The 21,551-nt window shown below is 36.5% G+C and overlaps 1 protein-coding gene and 1 pseudogene across 1 annotated transcript; one reads left to right on the top strand and one right to left on the bottom strand.

Moving 5' to 3' along the window:
- The first annotated feature begins 923 nt into the window (after positions 1-923).
- LOC122073368 (magnesium transporter MRS2-F-like) lies at positions 924-8,694 on the top strand. Its single transcript, XM_042637949.1, has 6 exons — positions 924-1,498; positions 3,112-3,393; positions 4,140-4,268; positions 6,326-6,471; positions 7,957-8,083; positions 8,294-8,694. Exons 1-6 carry the CDS (start codon positions 1,115-1,117, stop codon positions 8,570-8,572), a joined length of 1,347 nt encoding a protein of 448 aa, XP_042493883.1. The 5' UTR covers positions 924-1,114; the 3' UTR covers positions 8,573-8,694.
- A 4,814-nt stretch (positions 8,695-13,508) lies between these two features.
- LOC122072821 lies at positions 13,509-16,990 on the bottom strand (annotated as a pseudogene).
- Between the last annotated feature and the right edge of the window lie 4,561 nt (positions 16,991-21,551).

The following is a 21,551-nucleotide window of genomic DNA, read 5'->3' as shown; positions in this document are numbered from 1 at the left end:
ATCATTAAGCGTGTGAATAAATGTGAGAAAATCTCCAAATCAATAGATAAAACATCCATCAGTCCTCGAGAGATCATCATCATTGATTTGATTCATTGTAAAAGGTTTCAATGGTTTTGGTTTAAACGGTTTTGATTTTAAACATTTTTTAAAATTTTATTCAGACGACTTCATTCATTTTTAATTTTTTTTTATTGATTCAGATGTAAGCTTAACATCGATTTGAAGTGGTGTTATATGTTTCTTTAAATAATTGTAAGGTTATAATTTTTTATATCTTTTAAATTTTGGACGAACTTTTTCTTCACTGGTGGCTAAACGATGGGATAGTCTTGATGGGACCCCATCTCCCCCACCTCTCTTCCCCTATTGTTTGGGGTTGTGATGGGCATCGTGGTCTTAGGAAAACTTGATCTTTCAATTTTTTTTTTTAAATATTTGAATGTCCCTTAATGTTGAGTGGATTCGGCTTATTCTTACCATAATTGTTTATTTTAACAATGAATGACTTAACTTACTATGTATATATTAACTAGTTTTAAACGAATCAATTCGATTTAAAATGTGTTTAACTAAATAGTCTCAACTTTGAAACCAAAAAGAAAAAAAAAAATTTGAAGGACCAGCCAAAGCCACATCAAACCCTACATTCATAATAAGGGGTAAAAAGAAATTTAACCCTGGGGTTGGGTTAAGCAATAGATTAGGCCCAACCAAAGCCACATTAAACAAATCCTTCAGAGTTCTGCAAGATCTTCAGCCCATGGGTCCAACGACAGCCAAAGGCCCAAGTCGAAAAAGTTCCGTTACGTCTAGCGCCTCCAAAATGGCAAAAAACCGTTAAAAAGTTCCCGCCTTTAGATACGCCCACGACAATTAACGTCTCCTAGTTTGGCGGGATCCTTAAACAATTTCACTTCCTTACACAATAAAATTTCGTCATTTCTATCAATTTTCCTTTCCCATACCGATCAAACTACAGATTTTTACGGTTTTATTTCAGAAAATAGATTCTGAAATCAGATTTGCGTAATTTTGTCATTATTCTCTGGATCATCAAAGCACATTAAATTGAACCAGAGCATTTGAGGAAGATAATTTGCAGGTAGATCAGATGAGGGCAAGAAAATCCTCGTCCGATGAAGAATTAAACCATACAACAATCTTTCCACCGCAAACAAGACGGAAGGGCATCGGAATTAGGAAATGGCTCGTTCTATCGGAATCAGGTCAATCGCATCTTGAAGACATTGGAAAGCATTCAATCATGAAAAGGACAGGGCTCCCTGCGCGTGATCTTAGGGTTCTTGATCCCATAATTTCTTATCCCTTTTCGATTTTTGGAAGGGAGAGAGCAATTGTTATCAATTTGGAGCACATCAAGGCAATAATCACTGCAACTGAGGTTTTCGTGCTTAATTCCAAGGATCCAGCTGTTGTCCCATTTGTTCAAGATCTTCAGAACCGTGTTATGTGTTCCAATGTGGCTGCCCAGAGGGTAATAGTTGTCTGTAATTTAGGTGTTTTCCTGATTGTGCTCTTTTCTCTCCTTCAGATTGATAGTGGTTGCTGTGAAATAATTATTTTTTTATATAAAGAATCAAAATCTGGATGAGTTTCCTTGATTTAGTTATAGCTTCAACTTCATATTCAAGTGTATTAGTTATAGTTTCAATTTAGTCTCCTTTAGCTGTATTTTTCTTTTGTCAATGACACCTGAAAGCTGAACTTTAATTTCAATGCAGGTTATAATATTTAACTCTCTTTTTTTCTCACAACCAACAAGAGACAATAGACAATAGACAACAAACCAAAAGTATTCTCTTTTGTTCCCATGTTGAACTGACCTGTGCAAAAACAGGTATTCTTAGGCTTTTGCACATCGCACTAAGTAAAATACTTATTTGGCCAAGGGATTCCAAATGCATTGTAATATAAACCCATGCTGATGAATAACCAACCCAGAACGAATAGGGAAGGTATGGTAATCCTATGATTATGAATGTCCCAGTATTGACTACTGTTAATAAATATCAGCAAAAGACATTCCGGTGCTTCCATACATGCTTTACTCCATATATTCTTGTACAGTCAAAGGGGATTGATTCTGTGAAATGTGGAATCAATAACCTTTGACACTTCTCGAACTTTAGTTTAGATCGAATTGTTTTAAGCTTCAAATTCTTTTTTGCATAAATTTGTCTTCAATTGCAACCATCGTTCTCGCCTGCCAAGCATGGAAATAATGCTATATTCTTACTGGATTCAAATTAAAAAGTGTATTTCTGTACTGGGGGTGGGGGGCGTTTTTACATCCTTTTCTGTGATTATGAACAGTAGTAGTCACTCCTTAATGCTTGTGCCATTGTCTAGTCATCTTCTCTTGAATTTATGTTAGAGAGGGCCTCAAGTTCATTCTTTCCATTGCTCTTAGACACAATGCATGCTTATTGTTTCAATCAATTCACACATGATTCCCTGTAAAAATGTATTTCTGGGAGTTAATTTAATTACCTTACTGCACTACTTGAGTTTTTTCCCAAGGCAGTGAGAGGGTGATTACACAGGGACTGCACTTATCATTTTGTATTTGCTACAAGGAAGAAAAATTATCTTTGATCCTCTTCTGTACTAGTAGCATTATCTCATGCCATTCTTATTAATGGAGATCCTACTAGCACAGGCACATTTAGTTCCCAATCCAGAATTTTCAATTTATTACCAAGATCCTGAGAGAGAGTCTTTCCATTTTAGGGAAACTACAAAATTCTATCAGCAATAAACATCCTCGCCATTTTAAATGTTCCCCTCGTTATCCTACAATCCAAGATATTTTATAAGTGCCTACTGTATGCGCATGGATTACTCAATATATTATCGATCTTAGTTTCAATTAGCTCCTTTTGATCAATATATGCAATATATAGCAAGGACATCTGCATCTTAGAACAATGTCTTTGTCAAATATCTATTATTCAACAGTTGAGCAAAATCTGTTCTTACCACAGCATAAGTATTTTGCATGGATTCTTGATGATTGGAAGTGATGGACTGCTTCCTTTCTGGACATGTAAAGTTTTGTTGATTATTGGATTTCTTTTCTGTTCAAAGGCAACTGAAGGATTTGATAATGACATGGAGGTAACAGAGAAGGAATCACAGGAGTCACCCTCATTTCATGCTCACCATGGATCAGAAAAACCTGCAAACCTGGACATTTCTCAGCTGCCTCACCTTTCAAAGGATAACTCTATGCCAAAAATGAAAATGAAGGGCAGTAGCCCTATGACTGCAGTAGATGTGGCGGGAGCCGAAGGAACCATGATGCTGCCGTTTGAGTTCAGAGCACTTGAAGCTTGTCTAGAATCTGCTTGCAGATGTCTTGATTATGATGTAGGTGTCTTTTTCCATTCACAGATTCCTCTAAGCGACAGTCAATGATATCATCAAGGTCAGCCCATGGATATGATCTAAGTCTTATGATCAAGGTCAGTCCATGGAGTTGATCTGATTGTGTGCAACAGATACAAATGACTTCAAAGAAAGAGAGATGCCATGCAAGTTGAAAGATATGAAAATTTAAAGCAAAGGCCAAAATGATACTGATCAATTCTTAGACTATTTAGCAAAGAATTAAGGACTTAAAATATGATGAAAGATATGATACTGAGTACTGTAATTGTGGAACTGCTTTGCAACCAACATGAAGATGGTTAAGAATTTGTCGGTTTAAAACCATCTTATGTATATGTTCATCTTAAGTTTCAATTCATTGAATATGACAATGATGACAATGATATGAATTGAGTACTAGTTGTTTTAATGTTTCTGCAATATAGTCTATACAGAAATTTCTGGTTGCTAATCAGTTGTTCCGGCAAGATCAAATATCTCTGGAAGCTGATCCCCATCTGCATAGCAGTTGCTTAGCTTTCATGCTGTATAAAATGGTTTCAAATGATTACTAGAGGTCCTGCAACCCCTTATCCTTCCATAGGGAGCAGCATACCTCTACCAGAGTGTTCTACAACTTCTAATTGTGGAGAATTTTATAATGTAACATTGGTACTTTTAAGTTCTTATTTTAATTCCATTTGAGACTTCTGATCAAACTGCTTGGTACTTTTAACTTATAACAGACTTCCACATTGGAGCAAGAAGCATATCCAGCTTTGGATGAACTTACCTCCAAAATTAGCACGCTCACTCTAGAACGTGTCAGGCAAATAAAGAGTCGTCTAGTAGCAATATCTGGTCGTGTGCAAAAGGTAAACAGAAATCTTTCGCTTAGAGGCTTCCATTATTACTTCTAAACGATGAATGCCAGGAATACTTGGTTGAACTATATTTTTTATTCATCTTCTTGAATTATGGGAGTTATGATGATTAACATATCTTATGAAAGTCTTTTCAGTTTCTTGATTGATAATGAATACCCTTATCTTTTTTTGATTTATTTTGATTTATTTTATTTTATTTTATTGCGGAAGGGAAGGAACCATTATGGTATTATCATTCTTTACGTCTCATCTTCACAAATTTAGTCATTGCATCTTGTGCCATTGGTACATTTTGCAAAAAATGGGAATAACGATGGTAGCTTGAAGAGTTCCAGGAAACTATTTTGAGTGAAAAAATGATCAATCAAAAACTCAAGAATCACATCTGATTCTTTACATGTACTAATTTCTGAAAATTTCTTTAGAGAATTGAAATAGTTGATCAGAGATCAACCATGAAAGCTGAAGATGCTCGAAACAAGAGATCATTTCCTCAGTTCAGACCACTTTGAATAGTTGATCCAAAGCATATACATAAGCCGAAAAGCATGCTTACATCAACGAACTCTTAAAAAGAGTACCACATACAATGCAATTACTTTGTGAAGAAATTGTTTCTCAGGTGAGCTTTCTTCAATCTGAATAGAATGATGTCATCATTTCAAGGAGGCATCCTATATAGTTAAAAAAAAAATTCTCCTTTTTCAAGTAATTAAAGAGCTGACTTAATGAATCACCATGAATAATCAGATGGATCTTGTGGCTACAAGAAAAAAATCTTCCAACAATTTGATTCAGAGCTATAATGGTCATATAAGGGGTGAAAGTGAGATTTCTTGTATGATATATTATGGAAAGGTTAATCTGAACCAATGGTTTGGGTTGGGTGGAGGGTATTTCAGACACTTTTTTCCAAAATGGGGGAATAATTGGCCATTGATTACTCCCAACCACGTCTAGTTGGCAGAGCAGGAAAAAGTTTACCATATTTTATACCCCAAATGAAAAATATGCTGCTAGACCAACTTAGTTTTTGTTCTAAAATCTGTTGATAGGTTTCAAACAAAATTATGGATCCTACAGAGATGTGTTGGAGTGCAAAGGTTTTGTTTTGTTGATAGGCAATCACAAAATAAAACTTTTATTATGAGAACAAATAAATAGAATCAACCAAAGAAAACAGAGGAAATAAAAAATGGAACCAAAGGGCGAAAGCCAGTGGTCCAAGCCCGATAGAGATAGATCAAACCAAATGCCAATGCCCCCTCCCTCCATCAGAACAAAGAAAAGATCCCCTAACCCCCTCACCGGCGCATGCACACACACACACACAAAAAAAATCAACCCCCAGAACAACACCCACCAGCAGAAAGAGAATGAGAAACTTCTTACAATGTACAACCTCATTCTCAATCCTAGAAGAATGATGCGTGTTTATCTTAGACTGCTTTTGAAGCTTCTTGCTTGACCATACAAATTGTATTGGATTAACCTCTGGATCCATCCTGCCATTCTCTTTATTTGTGCTAAAAAGAAGACCTGTTACAGAACCATGTATGCCCTCCCTAACCAGAAAAATAAGGCAACCTGAGGAAATCACCTTATCTGTTAAGTCCAAAATATTTCTGTTGCAACACTCTAGAAAGTAAAAAAGTGGTAACTGCTTTCATTGAGGGAGAAGTAGGACTCTTGGAGTCACTCGGCTGCCATACATGGACAAACAAAATTCAGTAGGTTCTTCTTTGTCTTTTTATACTTTTCTCCGATAATATATATGAAAAATGAGAAAAAGTAGAGTAGAAAGTGAAATATTTTCTGTTTCCTTGTTACATGGAAGCTGACAATCTTTCTTCAATCAAGCATACAGGTTGGTAACATATTGGAGCTGTTAATTTTCACATATTATGACCATGTTGACTGACCTCAAACTGTTTTCTTTCTGCTCCTGACTTGATGATACTAAATAAATAGACATTCATGGGGGGTCTATGAAGTTTATTTTTCCTTCAATTACTTAGATCTTCTAACATCTTTGTGTTTTTCAGGTGAGAGATGAACTTGAACATCTACTGGATGATGACAATGATATGGCCGAGATGTATTTGACAGAAAAACTTGTTAGTCAGTCATTGGATCAGATCTCCTTGAGTGGTGAATTAGACAATGATTCAATTAACTTACATGATGAAAGGTGATTATAATCATCTACTTATGTTATAAATAAAATTCAATTCAATCATCTCCACAATAGTGCTTTAGATAGTTTACATCATTAATATCATTGTTCTAATATTGGTTGTTTTGATCGATCTTTATGCATACATGAAGTTATATTTCTAGCCTATGTCAGGGCAACCTGCATTTGTCTGGGACCTTTGAATTGAAAGAGTTAATTCTCGGTTTTACTGTGTAACTGTGCTGATGCTGAAAGTCAAAACAGATCCAGGAACATCCAAAAGATCTACGCTTCCTATCTTATCTAAGAAAGTGAATCATAAGCTGTGCATTTGGAAACCAGATGGTGCGGAATGAGAAGAAAGCGTGTGATTCATTTTTTTAGTTCCATATTTTTTGTTTTAATATATTGTCATGCATAGGAATTAAATAAAAGGGATTAGTTTTACTTATTTTACTTTTGAGTCTACTTGGATTAGAAAAAGGCTCATATTTGTGTTAAGAGTTGTACATTTATCTGTTAGGGAAGGACTCGAACTGGTAGGATGACAAACACATAAAGTTTCATGTATACCCTTATACCCTTACATACTTCTATTCTAACATCCTACATTGCTACCAACTAATTCCACTCTCTAACCTTAGAAATCATAATTGTGACCTGATGATTTGAGAACCAAATCTAAGAAAAGGTTACTGATTTTGTTCTCAAGAAGTTTTCAAGTCCATTACCCACAACGTTAGGATCTTGAAACCATCCAAACAGTAATTGATGCAAGTTGGGTTGAACTCTGGGATGCTCGTGACTGGATGACTGCAGATATTAAATTTGCAATTAGTCTAAAAGTACTAGTATAATGAACAAATATAACTTACACTGAACTAGGATACAGCATGATCAAACCTAACTTGGTCAAGTTTTAAGAACCTGGAGATAATCCATTTCGGCTACTACGGCTTGCCAACCTTCAGTTCTCCATAAGAGAGAGAATCATTCTTTCTAGATTTTTCCTAATGAGTTTGAAATTTATGTGAACAGATTCCTTAAGAACAATAATTATAAGAGTTTTAGTTAGATTTGTATAAAGTCTAACCTGCTGTATAATTGTACCTGCATCTCCTAGCCACCACACTGCTCTTCACACACACACACACAGAGGGCCAAAAGGTTGAGGGCATACTACAAAATCTAAGAATTCCTTTTGGATTTAAAACATACTTTACGCCAAAGTTCATCAAGGATCTGAATATCATTACTCTCACCCTAAGACCTTACTGCAGTATAGTGGGCATAACATAATTGTACATCTTTGAGAAATTTAACAAAGAACTAAATTTGTTGACAAACTGTTAAATCAACACCACTGAACAAGGCTTAACAAAATAACATCTCTTTCCTTAGATTCACTTCCATATTTCTGTGTTCCTTGTGATCACATCCATGATTTTTTTTCTTCTTAGTCATTTAAACTTGTTCCCATAATATCTTTTGGATTTCCAGGGAGGAAGAAACAAAGACCGACGGTGGAGAAAGCTTGACCACCATTAAGCCTAATATCGAGGAATTGGAGATGCTATTAGAAGCTTACTTCATTCAGATAGATGGCATATTAAACGAACTTTCCATGGTATGTATTTTTTCTCTTTCTGTCCAAGTTTGAATCTTTAGTTATATGGAAATGCTTGTAGTTTGGCAAAGTTTGTTATTAAAACCCTCACGTAAGGATGTCATAACCAGAAATATTATCATCATCAAAATTTCTTATGCAATTTTCTGTTTTAAACTCTTAAGTCATCAAAATTTATTGAAATAACAAGAATTTTCTGTCTTTTATAAGTTGAGGGAGTATGTGGATGACACTGAGGACTATGTCAACATTATGTTGGATGACAAACAGAATCAACTGCTGCAGATGGGAGTGGTGCTTACTACTGCAAACTTAGTTATCAATGCAGGGATTGTTGTTGTGGGTTTGTTTGGAATGAACATTCATATTTCCCTCTTTGATGGGGTCCCTGGGCAATTCTGGGGGACTGCCCTTGGAACCATGGGAGGTGTTGTGGCTATATTTTATATTGCTGTAGGTTGGAGTAAAACCAAAGGACTTCTTGCATGATTTTCTTGCTAGCATGGGCCTCTTGTATATAACACTCAACTGTGTATCTTGGAGTGCCTGAAAGGAAGTTGCACTATACAGTTTGAACTAATTATAAAAGTTGGCATAGGTTCTTTAGGTGAGCTTCGTTAGCAGTGCATACTCAAGAGACTTACAGATTTTATTCCAAATGAGATAACAGGGGGATCATGAATGCAGAAGAAAGCCACCAATGCATAAGCAATTGAAAGTATATTTTAGGTTTAATTCTGAAAACCTAAAAGATGAGGGGGCAATAAAATTAAAATTGAGAGAATTGGGGTAGGATTTTTTTTAATCTCAGTAAAATAATTTTCGCCAATAGAAAATATTTTTTCAATAAAAGTAACTTTTTTTGGTAGAATAAATGTAAATAATAATAAAAATAAAAAATTTACCAAAATAAATAATAATACATAAGAGTAATAATAAAATGATTTCTTTTCATGGCAGTAACTCGGTAAGTGCCATTGCTGAAAGGAAGACCTTAAGGAATTTCTGATAACAAAATCAGAGTGCGTAATGATTGGATACCCATATAAGGAGAAAGAACACTGTCAGTCTGAATTGCCACACTCAGACACAACACCATGTTTTTAGATGGGCAGGGCACGGGCAGGGCATTTTCTCATAGCCCCTGAAAATAGAGCATTATGGGGCATGGGGAACTCTGACGGTTAGCGTTCAGATATATATATATATATATATATATGTATGTATATACCATGATGCTTTTATTGAAAGTGGGTAAGGGATTGGTGTTGGCTATTTTGATATTTGATGTGTGTCCAAAAAATCCAATTGAATGAGATTAATTGATTAGCAAAAAATACTTGGACACCCCTTGTACTTAAGTGTGTTAATTGGTTTGATTTCAGTACACATGATTCGGTTTCATTCGGTGTAAGATGTTTTAGGTAAAATCAAAAACCAAATCCTTTAACAAACAGTTTTAAATATTGAAATCAAAACAATTTCAGTTAAACGGTTTCTTAGAGTTTCTAATTTTTTATTAAAAAGGACTTCTTACCTTTAAATTTTTTACTGAATTTGTTATTTTTTATATAGAATTTTTTTTTTTTACTGAAATGGATGTAAACTAACATTCAATTGAATTATTTATTATTATATGCTTTCTTTTAATAGTTGTTTGATGTAAACTTCTTTTTTTTTTGGATAATATGTTGACATTTGTTTAAGTATAGGTAAACTTAATATTGAATGAGTTAAACTTACCATATTTATGTTAATTGATTTAACAGTTTATTTAATTAATTTAATAATTGTTTAAGCGGTTCAATTCGATTTAAACCATTTAACTGAAATGTTTCACTTTTAAAATCAAAACCAAACCATTTATTAAATGGTTTCTGAATAAAAATAGTTCAGTTCAATTTGGTAAATGGTATTGGTGGCCTCTGCCTGTGTTTGTTGGTCAAATCACTGTTTCCTGACGATGTCATGGGTTGGGAAAATCTTAAATGCTCAAACTACCTGAGTAGACCCTTCCCCTTATAACCTTTAACTAAATCAAGAAAGTTGCCTCCTCATTCATTTGAACAACTCTCCACCGCAAACCTCTCTCTGCTCAGTGGCAATTTGCATACGTAGGAGAAGAACAATTGGCATCGAGAGAGATTGAACCACGTTAGTTATCAAACAAGCTGATAATGATTTTATCAAAGTAGATAAATGATGAATACAAATGGTTACAATTTTTTTTTTTTTTTTTCATAACGAGGAACCCTTTGAACCTACCCGATTTTACGGCTCATATGCCTAAAGATAAACCCTGATTACATGCAACCACACCCCCAAACTATAACAAATTGAAAAAATAAAATAAACCCAACAAAATCAGTTGCAGAACCAACCCCGAAGAGACCTTACGAGTGGCTGCCGATGAAGGCAGTGGTCTTATGGTATTAGGTGAAAACGGAACAGCAGGCGACGTTGGCTCAGAAGCGGTGGCATCAATTCGTGGGAATACAGGATTACTAGTTCGTGGAGATACAGGATTACTTGTCCTTGGTGATACAGGGTTTGTTGATAGAAGGAAATACCCAGAAGATGGCAATGGAATTGAAGACAGCGGTGGCTGAACCGAAATTGGTGGTGGACATTCAGCTGCTGCTCGTGGCTGATATCCTACTTCATTGGAAGAAATTTTTTCAGGCAATGCCTTCGATAGGAATCTCATTATCATTATGGCAACTGAAAGGAGATTTTTACTTATTATTTTGGCCATTTGATGATAAGAAATGGGCTGAAGAAGAAAAAGATGATAGGCAAAATAGAGTAAAAAAAGAGAAATGGATGAGGGGCTGTGGGGTGTGTGTGTGTGTGGGGGGGGGGATAGAATAGCAGGGATTGGATGTATACCCTTTCTTTATGCCTTTCTCTCTCTTTTTATGTAGCCTTGTGTTTTTTTTTTTTTTTTTAGTATCACATTTTTTTTTCTAATATATTATTTTAAATGAAAGTAAATATCAAAATGTGTGATTACTTTTGAGAGTGATATAATAATAAGTCACTTTTAAATTATTTTTAAAAAAAATTCATTTTTACCCTTGATTTGAAGAACTATTAGAAAATAAGAAATGAGCAATCAAAAAAAAAAGGTTACTCATTTTTATGTATAATTTTCAAGGATTGAAAAAGTTTTCAAAACAAATTGTTTTCAAAATATATGTGAAAAAATAAAATCTTTTTTAACCCCCGACTTGCCAAAAAAAAAAAAAAAAAATTAGAAAACAAGACAAGGGGGAACAAAATAAGGTTACAAGTTTTAAATATTCCTATAGAGACATCATTTAGAATCCATTTTAATTTATTATTTTCGATGATTGAGAAAATTTTCAAAACAAATGTCTTCCAAATTATTTTAATTTAACCCCTGACTTTGATAACTTTGAAAAAAATAAGACAAAGCACAACTAAACGAAAGTTGCAAATTCTAAATACTCCTATAAATGCATCATTTACTAATCCATTTTATTATTTTCAATGATTGAGAATGTCCTCAAATTAAATGTGATAAATGAAGAGAGCCCTAAACCAAAGGAGGTGAGAAACCCAAACGAAGAAGAAAAGAAATTTTTTTGAAGTACCAAAATGGAAAAATGAGAATTACTAATTTTTTAATTTATTCCTAATCCTTCAAATCTCCCTTTCTCAAATATCTCTACAATAAGTTCCTTGTCGTACCCTCTCTCTCCTTGTTGAAAATGTTTGATGTTTGCATGATTAAATTATCAGCCTTCGTAGTTCTTATTTTTAATCTAAAATTATTCATGACTAGGGATGGAAACCTCGTTCATATGGTCATCGCACTATGTGTATCTATAAACAAAGATTCTAGGGGCAAGTGCAATTTCACACACAGTGTGTACATTGAATCGGATCATATGAGAATTTTGCATGTGCATCACTGTCAATTTGTCTAAAACACAATTCTCCTTAATAGTGCACATCAGTCTGTTGACCTGAGGGGTCCTTATTGATGTTGTCATGCACTATGAGTTTCTGACACACCAACAGTTGACATCTCCCTTGACAATATTTAGGTGTATTGGGTTTACAATGTTTGGTCGTATTCAAAAGAGACACCCAACATGAAATCCATATTGAACAGAGGGAATGTCTATATTTGATTGAACATAAATATGGATCCAATAGCATTTTGGTAAATAGTTTGCAAATTATAATATATATATATATATATATTCACAAATATTTTCAAGTCCAATCGAAATTACAAAATCTCTAAAATCGCATTTTCAATATGACTAAGGTTATTACATGCCCTATAGTCTATCATGTGATTTGTATAGTGAGGGACTAAAGCATAATTACCTGCCTAATTTGGGAATTTTTTGTTGCACCTACTTTGCTCTGGAATTGATTAGTGATTGGGTCCAATATGAAAAGCTATATCACCAATAGTATCTAAAATGGTTTTAAAGAAGGTGGTGAGATATAAAAAAATAAATCAAGCAGTCTCTTTATTAATCAATTCTATCTCCCTCCCACCCCTCCATGGACCACTCTTTCCTCCCTAATGTGCGAGTATATGTGAGGTAAAAGCTCTAAGGTTTTGTGAAAACCCTGGACGTTGGTGGTGGCCATAACTGACGGGAATGTCTTGCTATTTTGGTGCAAAGCCTCCCCTGCCAATAGGGGCATTGAATTTTTAATTGTTTCATTACATTGCACACAATCCCGATTTTTCATTAATTATTTCTTATTTGAGGGGTTCATTGCTGGCCTACCAGCAAAACAACTGTGCAATTTGCATGCCAAGCTGGCAGCACTGCACTACCAACCCGCTCCGGCCAGCATGCCAACCCCGCAGGCTTGTAGGAAGATTCATTATGATATGGGTACCTAATGTGTAGAGGAAGCAAGAACCAATCTTCGGAAGACCCACTTCTAATCTCTTACTCCAAAATTTAGTCCTCAGTGAATAGTTGAATACATTCATTACAAGTGCATCATTAAATAATAATGAAATTTACAACTCCGACCTGACTAGCCCCATGGGATCATACTGACCCCAAAACTGCAAGAATCAAGTCATACTAGGGTTGAATACCACTCAACTTTCACCGAAAAATGAAGATCACTAAACACCCGCGTGAATGGCCCCAAAGAGATAAGAGGAGTCAAACCCATAACCACATGCTTCTTAAGACGAAAGTCCCTCGCCCACTCAGCTATCCGTTGGGGTTGCATCATTAAATAAATAATTGTCGAACAAGTTATAATAATTCATCATTAAATACTGGAAAAATCTTACTGTAAGGTTGGTTAAAAAAAAAAGTATAACCTTACATTTTTTGTCCTTTTAATATAATATATTTTCTTTTCATTAATCCTATATCATATTCACCCTAACTTCTAGAAACAAGACAAAGAGTAATCAAAGGAAGGTTACTACTCACTTCATTTGGTGTAGGTAGCAGCATTGAACAATTTACCATTCACTTAATAAAAAAAACAATTAATATAAACAATTGTTGGGATAAACACAGACTCATATGCTAGTTTTCAGTAATTCCAAAAGATTTGGTTCCTTCTGTGCTTTTTCTTCAGACACATTGCGATTAGCTCCTTGTATGTCCACTTCCTCTGTTTCTTGTACTCTATGAAAGCTTCTGAGCTTGAATGGAAATCCCCTTTTCCAAAAACCTCAAACACTAAAGGATCCGTTGAAACAATAGGTGCATCATCAACATTCATTTTGTTTAAAGCAAAATTCATGTTCCTTCCAAGTTTTCTATCTAGGTATGCATCAACCACACATCTATATGTCACCACAAGGTCAGGGATGACCTTTTCATGTTTCATATGTTCAAGGCTTACATGTAAATCCCAAAATAATGACATCCTTGAAGAAGCCAGAGACCGAATATTAAATGTATTAAGATCCGGAGAAAATCCTGCTTCCACCATTTTTAAAAATTCTCTTTGCAGGCTTTTCATTTTAAACCTACCAACATAGGATAGAAGAAAAATGTTCCAGAGAAGATTTCCCACATCCCTCCTACCAAGATCAACATCCTTCAAGAACTCACCTAACCTGTAAAACTTCCTTTCATTTAAATAAGCAAGTGCCACAGCCCTAATTGCTGTTGCTTCTATGAGAATTCTAGACTCTCAGTTAGAGAACCAAATACAGCATAATAGCTAACGAAGGCATTCGCAGTAGCAGAATCCACACTGAAATCACTTTGAACCATCTCCTTCATAGTTGCTTCCATCATTTCAAGCTGCCTTCCCTTTCCAAAACAAGAGATGGCCACTGAGTAAACTTCAGGAGACAAGTCAAAATCCCTCGAAGTGACTTCATGCAGAATTCTGATTACTTCATTAAAATGGCCCATCTTCCCATATGCATTCATTAGATCTGAAACTACCTCAATATTTGCAACAAATGAGCTAGCTATTATTTCTTCCCATACAGACTTGGCATGGGAGAAAAGGCCATTCTCTGCATGGCACAGCATCAGAGCTGATAGGGTAGCAAGGCAAGGTTGAAAACTATCAGATTTCATCTCAACAAAGATTTTCTGAGCAATATGAGGCATTTCTGCTCTACCCAAGAGCCATATGAATGAGGCAAAATCTACATAATGATCATTCCCAATGACTATTTTTTTCTGCTTACGATGCCAAATGATCTGTTTTCGGACCAAAAGCAATACAAAATAACAAACATTAGTGCACTTCCACAGAAAGACAAGACAAATCAAGAAAACATCAAGTAGCAAGAACCACCATCAGCCCAGTATAACTTAGACATGGAAAATTTTAGTAATACTGGACACAAATATCAAGTATTCCAAAAACAATGTAGAGTGCGCTGACAATGACAAAAATTTTGTTACGTAGAGTGATACTTATAAATAAATGATAGAAAGTATGTAACTAGACACTGACAAAATAAAAGGGGGGGGGGGATATATTAGAATAAAAGATTCATACAGAGGAAGTCAATATCCAACTATAACCATAGGACAATAAATCTATCTATTCAAAGTCTTACTAAAGTATTTTATTTGCTGGAAGTTGCAACATAAGAACCCCTAAAAATCACAATTTTAGTACTAGAAGCACTCCAAAAAAAGTATACTTCTCACTCCTTTTTAATTCTTTTAGTTGTTGTAATGACAAAAATACATCATTTTTTTTTTTCATTTTTGAGATATTGTTTTGCATAATGTGGTCATTTCATATGCTTTATGACCAAAATGCAGTAATCAGGGGGTAATAGACAATATTTCATCTATGACAGGTTTAATGGTAATAAAATTATAGCTAAAACCACGTCAGCTGAGTCCCTGGTAATTCAAGGGGATTCGCAAGTTGTGGTGAAGTAGCTGTTGGCAGCCTTGAAAAGTTTCTGGGATCTGCAATCTTTAATTAGAATATGTCAGGAACTAGCCAACTCAAAGAATTACCTTGTTCATGCAAGTTCCTAGATCAAACAACACGATAGGAGGAATGGTAGAGAATTTTGCAAGAACGGGTTCTATATATATTGACAATTATCAAATAAAGGTGTACCTGGATTAATTGATGTCTTAGAAAACAGATTGTGTGCAAGAAACCAGCAAACCCAACAAGTTATGGGCACAATACTCAAGTAACGATAACAACAATGGAGCAAGAAAACCGACCTTAAGGTTGTATACTGTGAATATTTGTTCAAAAAAAAAGAGGAAAAAACAGGGGTATTGAATTCAATGTAAAACTAGAGCAGGGAATTGGAACTTCAGACCTGTTTCAGTGATCTGAGAACTTGAATCGGAACTTTCCCATGTAGTTCTTCCAATTCTCCCTTCAAATTACAATAAATTAAAGAAAAAACCCTAGCCCACTGTTAGTTTCACAATCAGTGGTAAGAAATTGCATACCAAGTTCAATCACAATAGACAAATCAGTAGAAAGCCTAAATTTGAAATCAAAGACAACCTTGCTGCAATCATGATTATTCAACTTCTGGGAGACATAATTCAATTGAATATTTAAAAAAGAGAAGAAGCATCCCTTAACATAATCTGCAATAGATTCAGTCACCTTTGAAGGGCTGAAAATCTTTGAGAGCTTGAGAGTTTGAGAGAGACAGTCACCGAAAGACTGAAAAAGAGAGTCGCCTTTCGCTATTCGGATCTTGCTGTCTGTGATTGCCATTTTGGCTGAGCTGGCTCCTTCCGTCCTTCGCCCAACAAGAAGATGGAGAGAGAAAGAGTCACCGGAGACATGGATTGGAAGAAACAGAGACATCAAGTGACTGAGAGAGTCGCCGGTCGGATATGGAGAGAAGAGTTCAACCTTCTTCTTCGTCTTCTGCTCTACCCTCTCCCGGAGCTTCACTGGGTCTGCTTTCCCGATCACCGTCAGCTTGTTACTGGTGTATCACACTTCACCTCTTCAACACCTTCACCCACCACCACCACCACCACCACCAACACCAACACAAACACAAGAGACAAAGTCAGACCATTGGCTAACGTGCGCCACTGGTTTTCCCATCAAATTCATGTTGAGGATGAAACCTCTTGAACAGAACGGAAAATACCAAAACAGAAATCGAAGAGAAAACACAGAACGAATCGAATGACGAAAAAATAGAATTAGATAGAAAATCACAACAAATCAACGATTCAGATTTTGAGTTCCATAGCAAATCCGATAGGAACAGAAAAGAACTACTAAATTAAGAAAACCGATTTACCCCATACCATCTGTAATGGTGCGGAAGCGTCTCCTTCTTCTTCGCAGAGGCGCCGAAGGGGGAGAGATCACCGGCTGCAGAGTAGATTTAGGCATTTACAAAAGATCAACGGCCGAAAGTGATGCAGCTCTTTTATCTTCTCAGCGCTCGAGGCGAGCATCCAACGCCTAGAAATGCTTTAGGCTGCGTATGACTACCTTGGCTCCGTGCTAAAGCGTTTCTGGCTGTTGGATACGCGCCGAACACCATGTTACACTATAAAGGAGCTGAATCCGCACTCAAGCGCTACGACTTTTTACTAAAGGGCAGCATGCCTCCACCAATCCCCATGCACAGCCAATGGAGCAATAGTACAAATGGACGGGATTTTCACATTTTCATGAAGGGTGGGAGTTGTGGGATATTATTTTTTGTATTTAGTGTGTCTAAGTGCAAGAGCCACGCTACTTTTTAGGTTATTTTTTCAGAAGAAATCCTAAAAGGCAACATGATCCTATGCCAGCTACTATGGACCTACAGTGTCAATTCTAAGCCCGCACCGATAGGCCCTACCAAGCCCAACATGTTTATGATCCGACCTAAACTGGCCTGATTAATAAACGAGCCCGACACATTTATAAATAGGTAGTACATGGTGTAGCCACCTAGCCCGTTGGGCGGCCGACTGGCCTGACACATTTACAAGCCCGATTTGAACCAACTCCTTTAAGTCTGACCTAGCTCGACCCCTTTAGTACTACTTGTAAATTTTTTTTTTAATACTATTTGTATTTAGTCCTAAGGGTATGTGATATGTACAATTGAGATGGTATAATTGTTATATGAACATTCATCTTTTTTATTGTTACTGTCGAGAATCTATATGAGGCTGCGCTGATCCTGCACAAGCACAGAAGGTTGAGGCCCGGAGGTGTCCCCGGGATTAGTCCTCTGACGCCCAAGTTAGAGACCCGGAGAACAGTGTTTTCACAGGAGTAATGGTGTATGCCTATTGACTTACCTATTCTGTCTTTTAGGGTTTCTCCTTATAGGATTACCACTTTTCTGAGTCCTCTTGGGATGTCTTCCTTCCTTTGTGGGGAATATTCCCTACTCGGGTATCCCCTCCTCCTCACGTAGTTAGAATCCTTGCGGCCTCCATTAGTCGAGGAGGACTCCCGTCTCCCCCTCGTTCTGATCTCTAGAGTCATGGTCATAGTGGGTATCTCTCGGTTGGGGGAGCCATGTGTCCTTCCCTTGGATGTCACGTGCTCTTGCTTCACTGGATGACTAATCTGGCAGTATCAGTAACCCCCTTACTCCCACTTGAAGGCTCTTCTAGTGAGAGTAACCGTATCATTTGTAATTTTTCTTTTTTTCATATGCTCCTTCGGCTTCGTCCTTCGTACTGTCAAAGACCTTAGGTCGGGTCAGCTCGACCCTGGCCTGAGCCCCCAACCGAGGTTTGAACCTTCGGTCAGGTCTGCTCGGCCTTGGCTTGAGCCCTTAATCGGGATTTTATGCTTCGATCAGGTCTGCTCGGCCTTGGCCTGAGCCCCCAACTGAAGTGTTGACCTTCGGTCAAGTCTGCTCAGCTTTGGCCTGAGCCCCAACCGAGGTATTGACCTCCGGTCAGGTCTGCTCGGCCTTGGCTGAGCTCCCAACCAATGTTTTAACCTTCGATCAGGTCTACTCGGCTTTGGCCTGAACCCCAATCGAGGTGTTGACCTTCAGTCAGGTCTGTTCGGCCTTGGTTAGCTCCCAATTGAGGTTTTGACCTTCAGATAGATATGCTCCGCCTTGGCCTGAGCCCCCAACCGAGGTGTTGACCTTCCGTCAGTCGAGGTGTTGACCTTCGGTCAGGTCTGCTAGGCCTTGGCTTGAGCCCCCAACCTAGGCTTTTGGGGTCTGAGGTAAGTTACTTCGCTCGTGTGCTTTGCTCGAGTGTGCTTCGGGAATCTCGCACTGATGACGTGTGTTGTAATTAATGAGGTTGCGGAGTCGTATTGACGTACCTATGCCTACAAATAGTGCCACTCCCTCTCATTTTGTCATCTTCTCCTCACTTCTCAGACCCTTCGTCCTTAACCATCCTCCGATCTTCGGTTCGACCAGAGTTATTTCATAAGTAAGTTGATGTCTAGCTCTTTAGGTAGTGGCCCCTCGTCCTCCAAGGGTGCCGTTTCTAGGCATCGAAGCCCTAGTCTGATCCAAGGGATGTCCTCGGACTCGTCCTCCACACCCACGTCTTCGGGTGCTTCTTCTTTTTCCACAACAGTGACATGAGTGATGAAGGTATCAGGGAGGGGCTTTGATGAGCACAATAATGTGTGAAATCTTAGGGATATAAATGTACATTTTGCCCCACTTTGGATAGTACTACTTTTATTTTTCTTGTTTTTTTTTTAGTTTTCAAGTCTACAAGAGAAAGTGCTTAAAATGAATCAAGAACCAGTCCAAAGGTGGGACCAACTCATTGGTACCACATCCTCTCTCCTACAAAAACTTGAAGATTATTCTCTCCTTGCCTCATCACAAGATCTTGAAGATGCTATGCAGAGATTCCTTTCTGATTTAATCAAGATTGCAATATATTGGTTAATATTGTAAGGAATGAATAGAATTTGTTAATTTTGGAAACAGATTCTCTCTTTCCTCACACAATATCTCAGAGAATGAGGATTTTTACCAAGATTTTATTTTATTTTATTTTATTTCTTTTTTTAAGAAAGACTTGTAGAAGGAAAGAGGTAAGACAAAAGCCCTACAAAAGCCCCTTCCTCCTCCTCCTATTTATTATTATTCCCCTTAGTTTATTTTTTAGGTTATGCTTAGTTTTCTTTTCTCTCTCCCTCTCTCACTCTCTTTAGTTTTAGTTCTTCTTTATTTTTGCTTTAATCACTTTTATAATAGTTTGTTATGTCAATTAATGCAAGCACTATTTTATTCTTATTCAGCCTTTCATGTTTATGATTTATGCAATTGAGTTGTAATTTTTAAAGTTATAGTTCTAGGCTTAGATCTAGGTGACAAGATCACGCGCTGTGGAGCATCTTTTTTTTTTTTCAAGTTCAGTCTTTTTTTTTTTCAAGATTTGTTTTCTCTAGTAGTAGAAATTTCAGATTTGGTTTATTCCAGATCTGGTTTTTAGTACTGGTAGTATCTCAAATCACCCAAGCTTTCAAGTTCAAGCATTGATTCAAGTAAGTAGGCTCCTTCAGTAATCTTCTCTCACTCCTCTCATTCCCTCTTCTGACTACTCTCTCTTTCTTAATCTAGGATTTTAATTTCAATCGTTACATTATTGCTATCCCTTTCCCCCAAGGTTCATGGCTAGTGTATGTGTTGGCTTTGCCCCTCCTAACCATAGAACCATCAATTTATTACTTTTATTTTAATTGTCTCCCTTTCCCTAAAGCCAAGTAGAGTAACCCTTGTAAGAGTGACTCTCTGGTCAAGTAAGGAAGCTCATATTATGATGCATCCCTCAAGCTAAGTAGAGAAACCTACTTATGTGTCTCTCTTTAGCTTTATCCTCTTTCTTTTACTTTATTTTTATTTCAGCATTTTTTTCTTTATTATTTTTTTTAATTACGTGGGATGTTTATTTTTAATTATTTATTTATTTAATTTTAATTGCGTGGCTTGCGTCTTTAAATTCTTAGATAACGAATGGTTAGGACGTTATTTTAGATATATATGTTTAGGACGGTAGTTAGAATTAGATCACAACCATTAATAGGTTCACTTTTGCATTATTCAAAGAAGAAAAATAAAGTGGTTGCTCTCCCTGAGTTCGACTTGTAGCTACTCTGATCCGTACGCTTGTAGTTACATTTAAAATCTCAAACAAGTTTTTGGCGCCATTGCCGGGGAGACAGTTCCATGTTATTTTCCGCTTTCTTTTGGTAAATCGGAGTGCTTTATTTGCTTTGTTTTGTTTTTTCTTTTCTTTTGTTGAATTCCTAAGAAAATCAACTTGCAATAATAGTTGTATCAATGGAGGTCGTCATGCCTCACAATATGATAAAGACAGGTTTTGCCCTGTAGCAGTACCTCAGGAATTGACTTGAGCAACCCCCGATCCCTGCCGGTAAGCTCCCAAAAAGCCAAAAAAAAAAATTAAAAATAAAATCAAAAATAAATCAAAAATAAAAATAAAAAATCAAATAAAAAAAAGAGTTTTTCTTTCCATTCTTTTGTGCTTGTCTTGCTCTAGTTGTGGGTAGTTTTCTATTGCATGAGTGTGTGGACCCGTGATTCTACCAATCATTTAGTAAGAGTACATATTTTAAGAATGACAGAACAACCTAAGCCTACTTTAAAGAATAGATTCTACCCAGCTAGGGCAGCCCAACCTTCTTGCATTAGATTACCAGCTGCCACAGGGAACAATTATGAGCTTAAAACTCAATTCATCACTATGTTACCCCACTTCCATGGGCTATCCTCCAAAGATGCTTATTTGTTCCTGAGAGAATTTGAGGAGGTTTGTGTCCTCATTAAGATACAACAGCTCAGTGATGATGCTGTTAAACTTAGATGCATTACCTTTTCACTTAAGGATGGAGCAAAAAGATGGTTATATGGGTTGCCAAATAATTCCATTACCACATGGGATTAGTTTACGGTAGCATTTTTAAGAAAATTTTTTCCTTTCATAAAACAAACAAACTTAAGAGCGAGATCATGCAGTTCCGACAAAAACCTCAAGAGTAATTTTCTAGACTCATGGAAAGGTTC

The sequence above is a fragment of the Macadamia integrifolia genome, chromosome 3, assembly GCF_013358625.1.
Source record: "Macadamia integrifolia cultivar HAES 741 chromosome 3, SCU_Mint_v3, whole genome shotgun sequence".
Lineage (NCBI taxonomy): Eukaryota > Viridiplantae > Streptophyta > Magnoliopsida > Proteales > Proteaceae > Macadamia > Macadamia integrifolia.
Note: the sequence above shows the minus strand (reverse complement) of the source record. Positions and strands in the feature narration are given on the sequence as shown.

Excerpts from the sequence above, each read along its gene's own strand:
- LOC122073368 (XM_042637949.1), top strand. The coding sequence starts at position 1,115 with ATGAGGGCAAGAAAATCCTCGTCCGATGAAGAATTAAACCATACAACA. Across the intron at positions 1,499-3,111 it reads CCAATGTGGCTGCCCAGAGG|GCAACTGAAGGATTTGATAA; the intron begins GTAATAGTTGTC and ends TTCTGTTCAAAG. Across the intron at positions 6,472-7,956 it reads ATTAACTTACATGATGAAAG|GGAGGAAGAAACAAAGACCG; the intron begins GTGATTATAATC and ends TTGGATTTCCAG.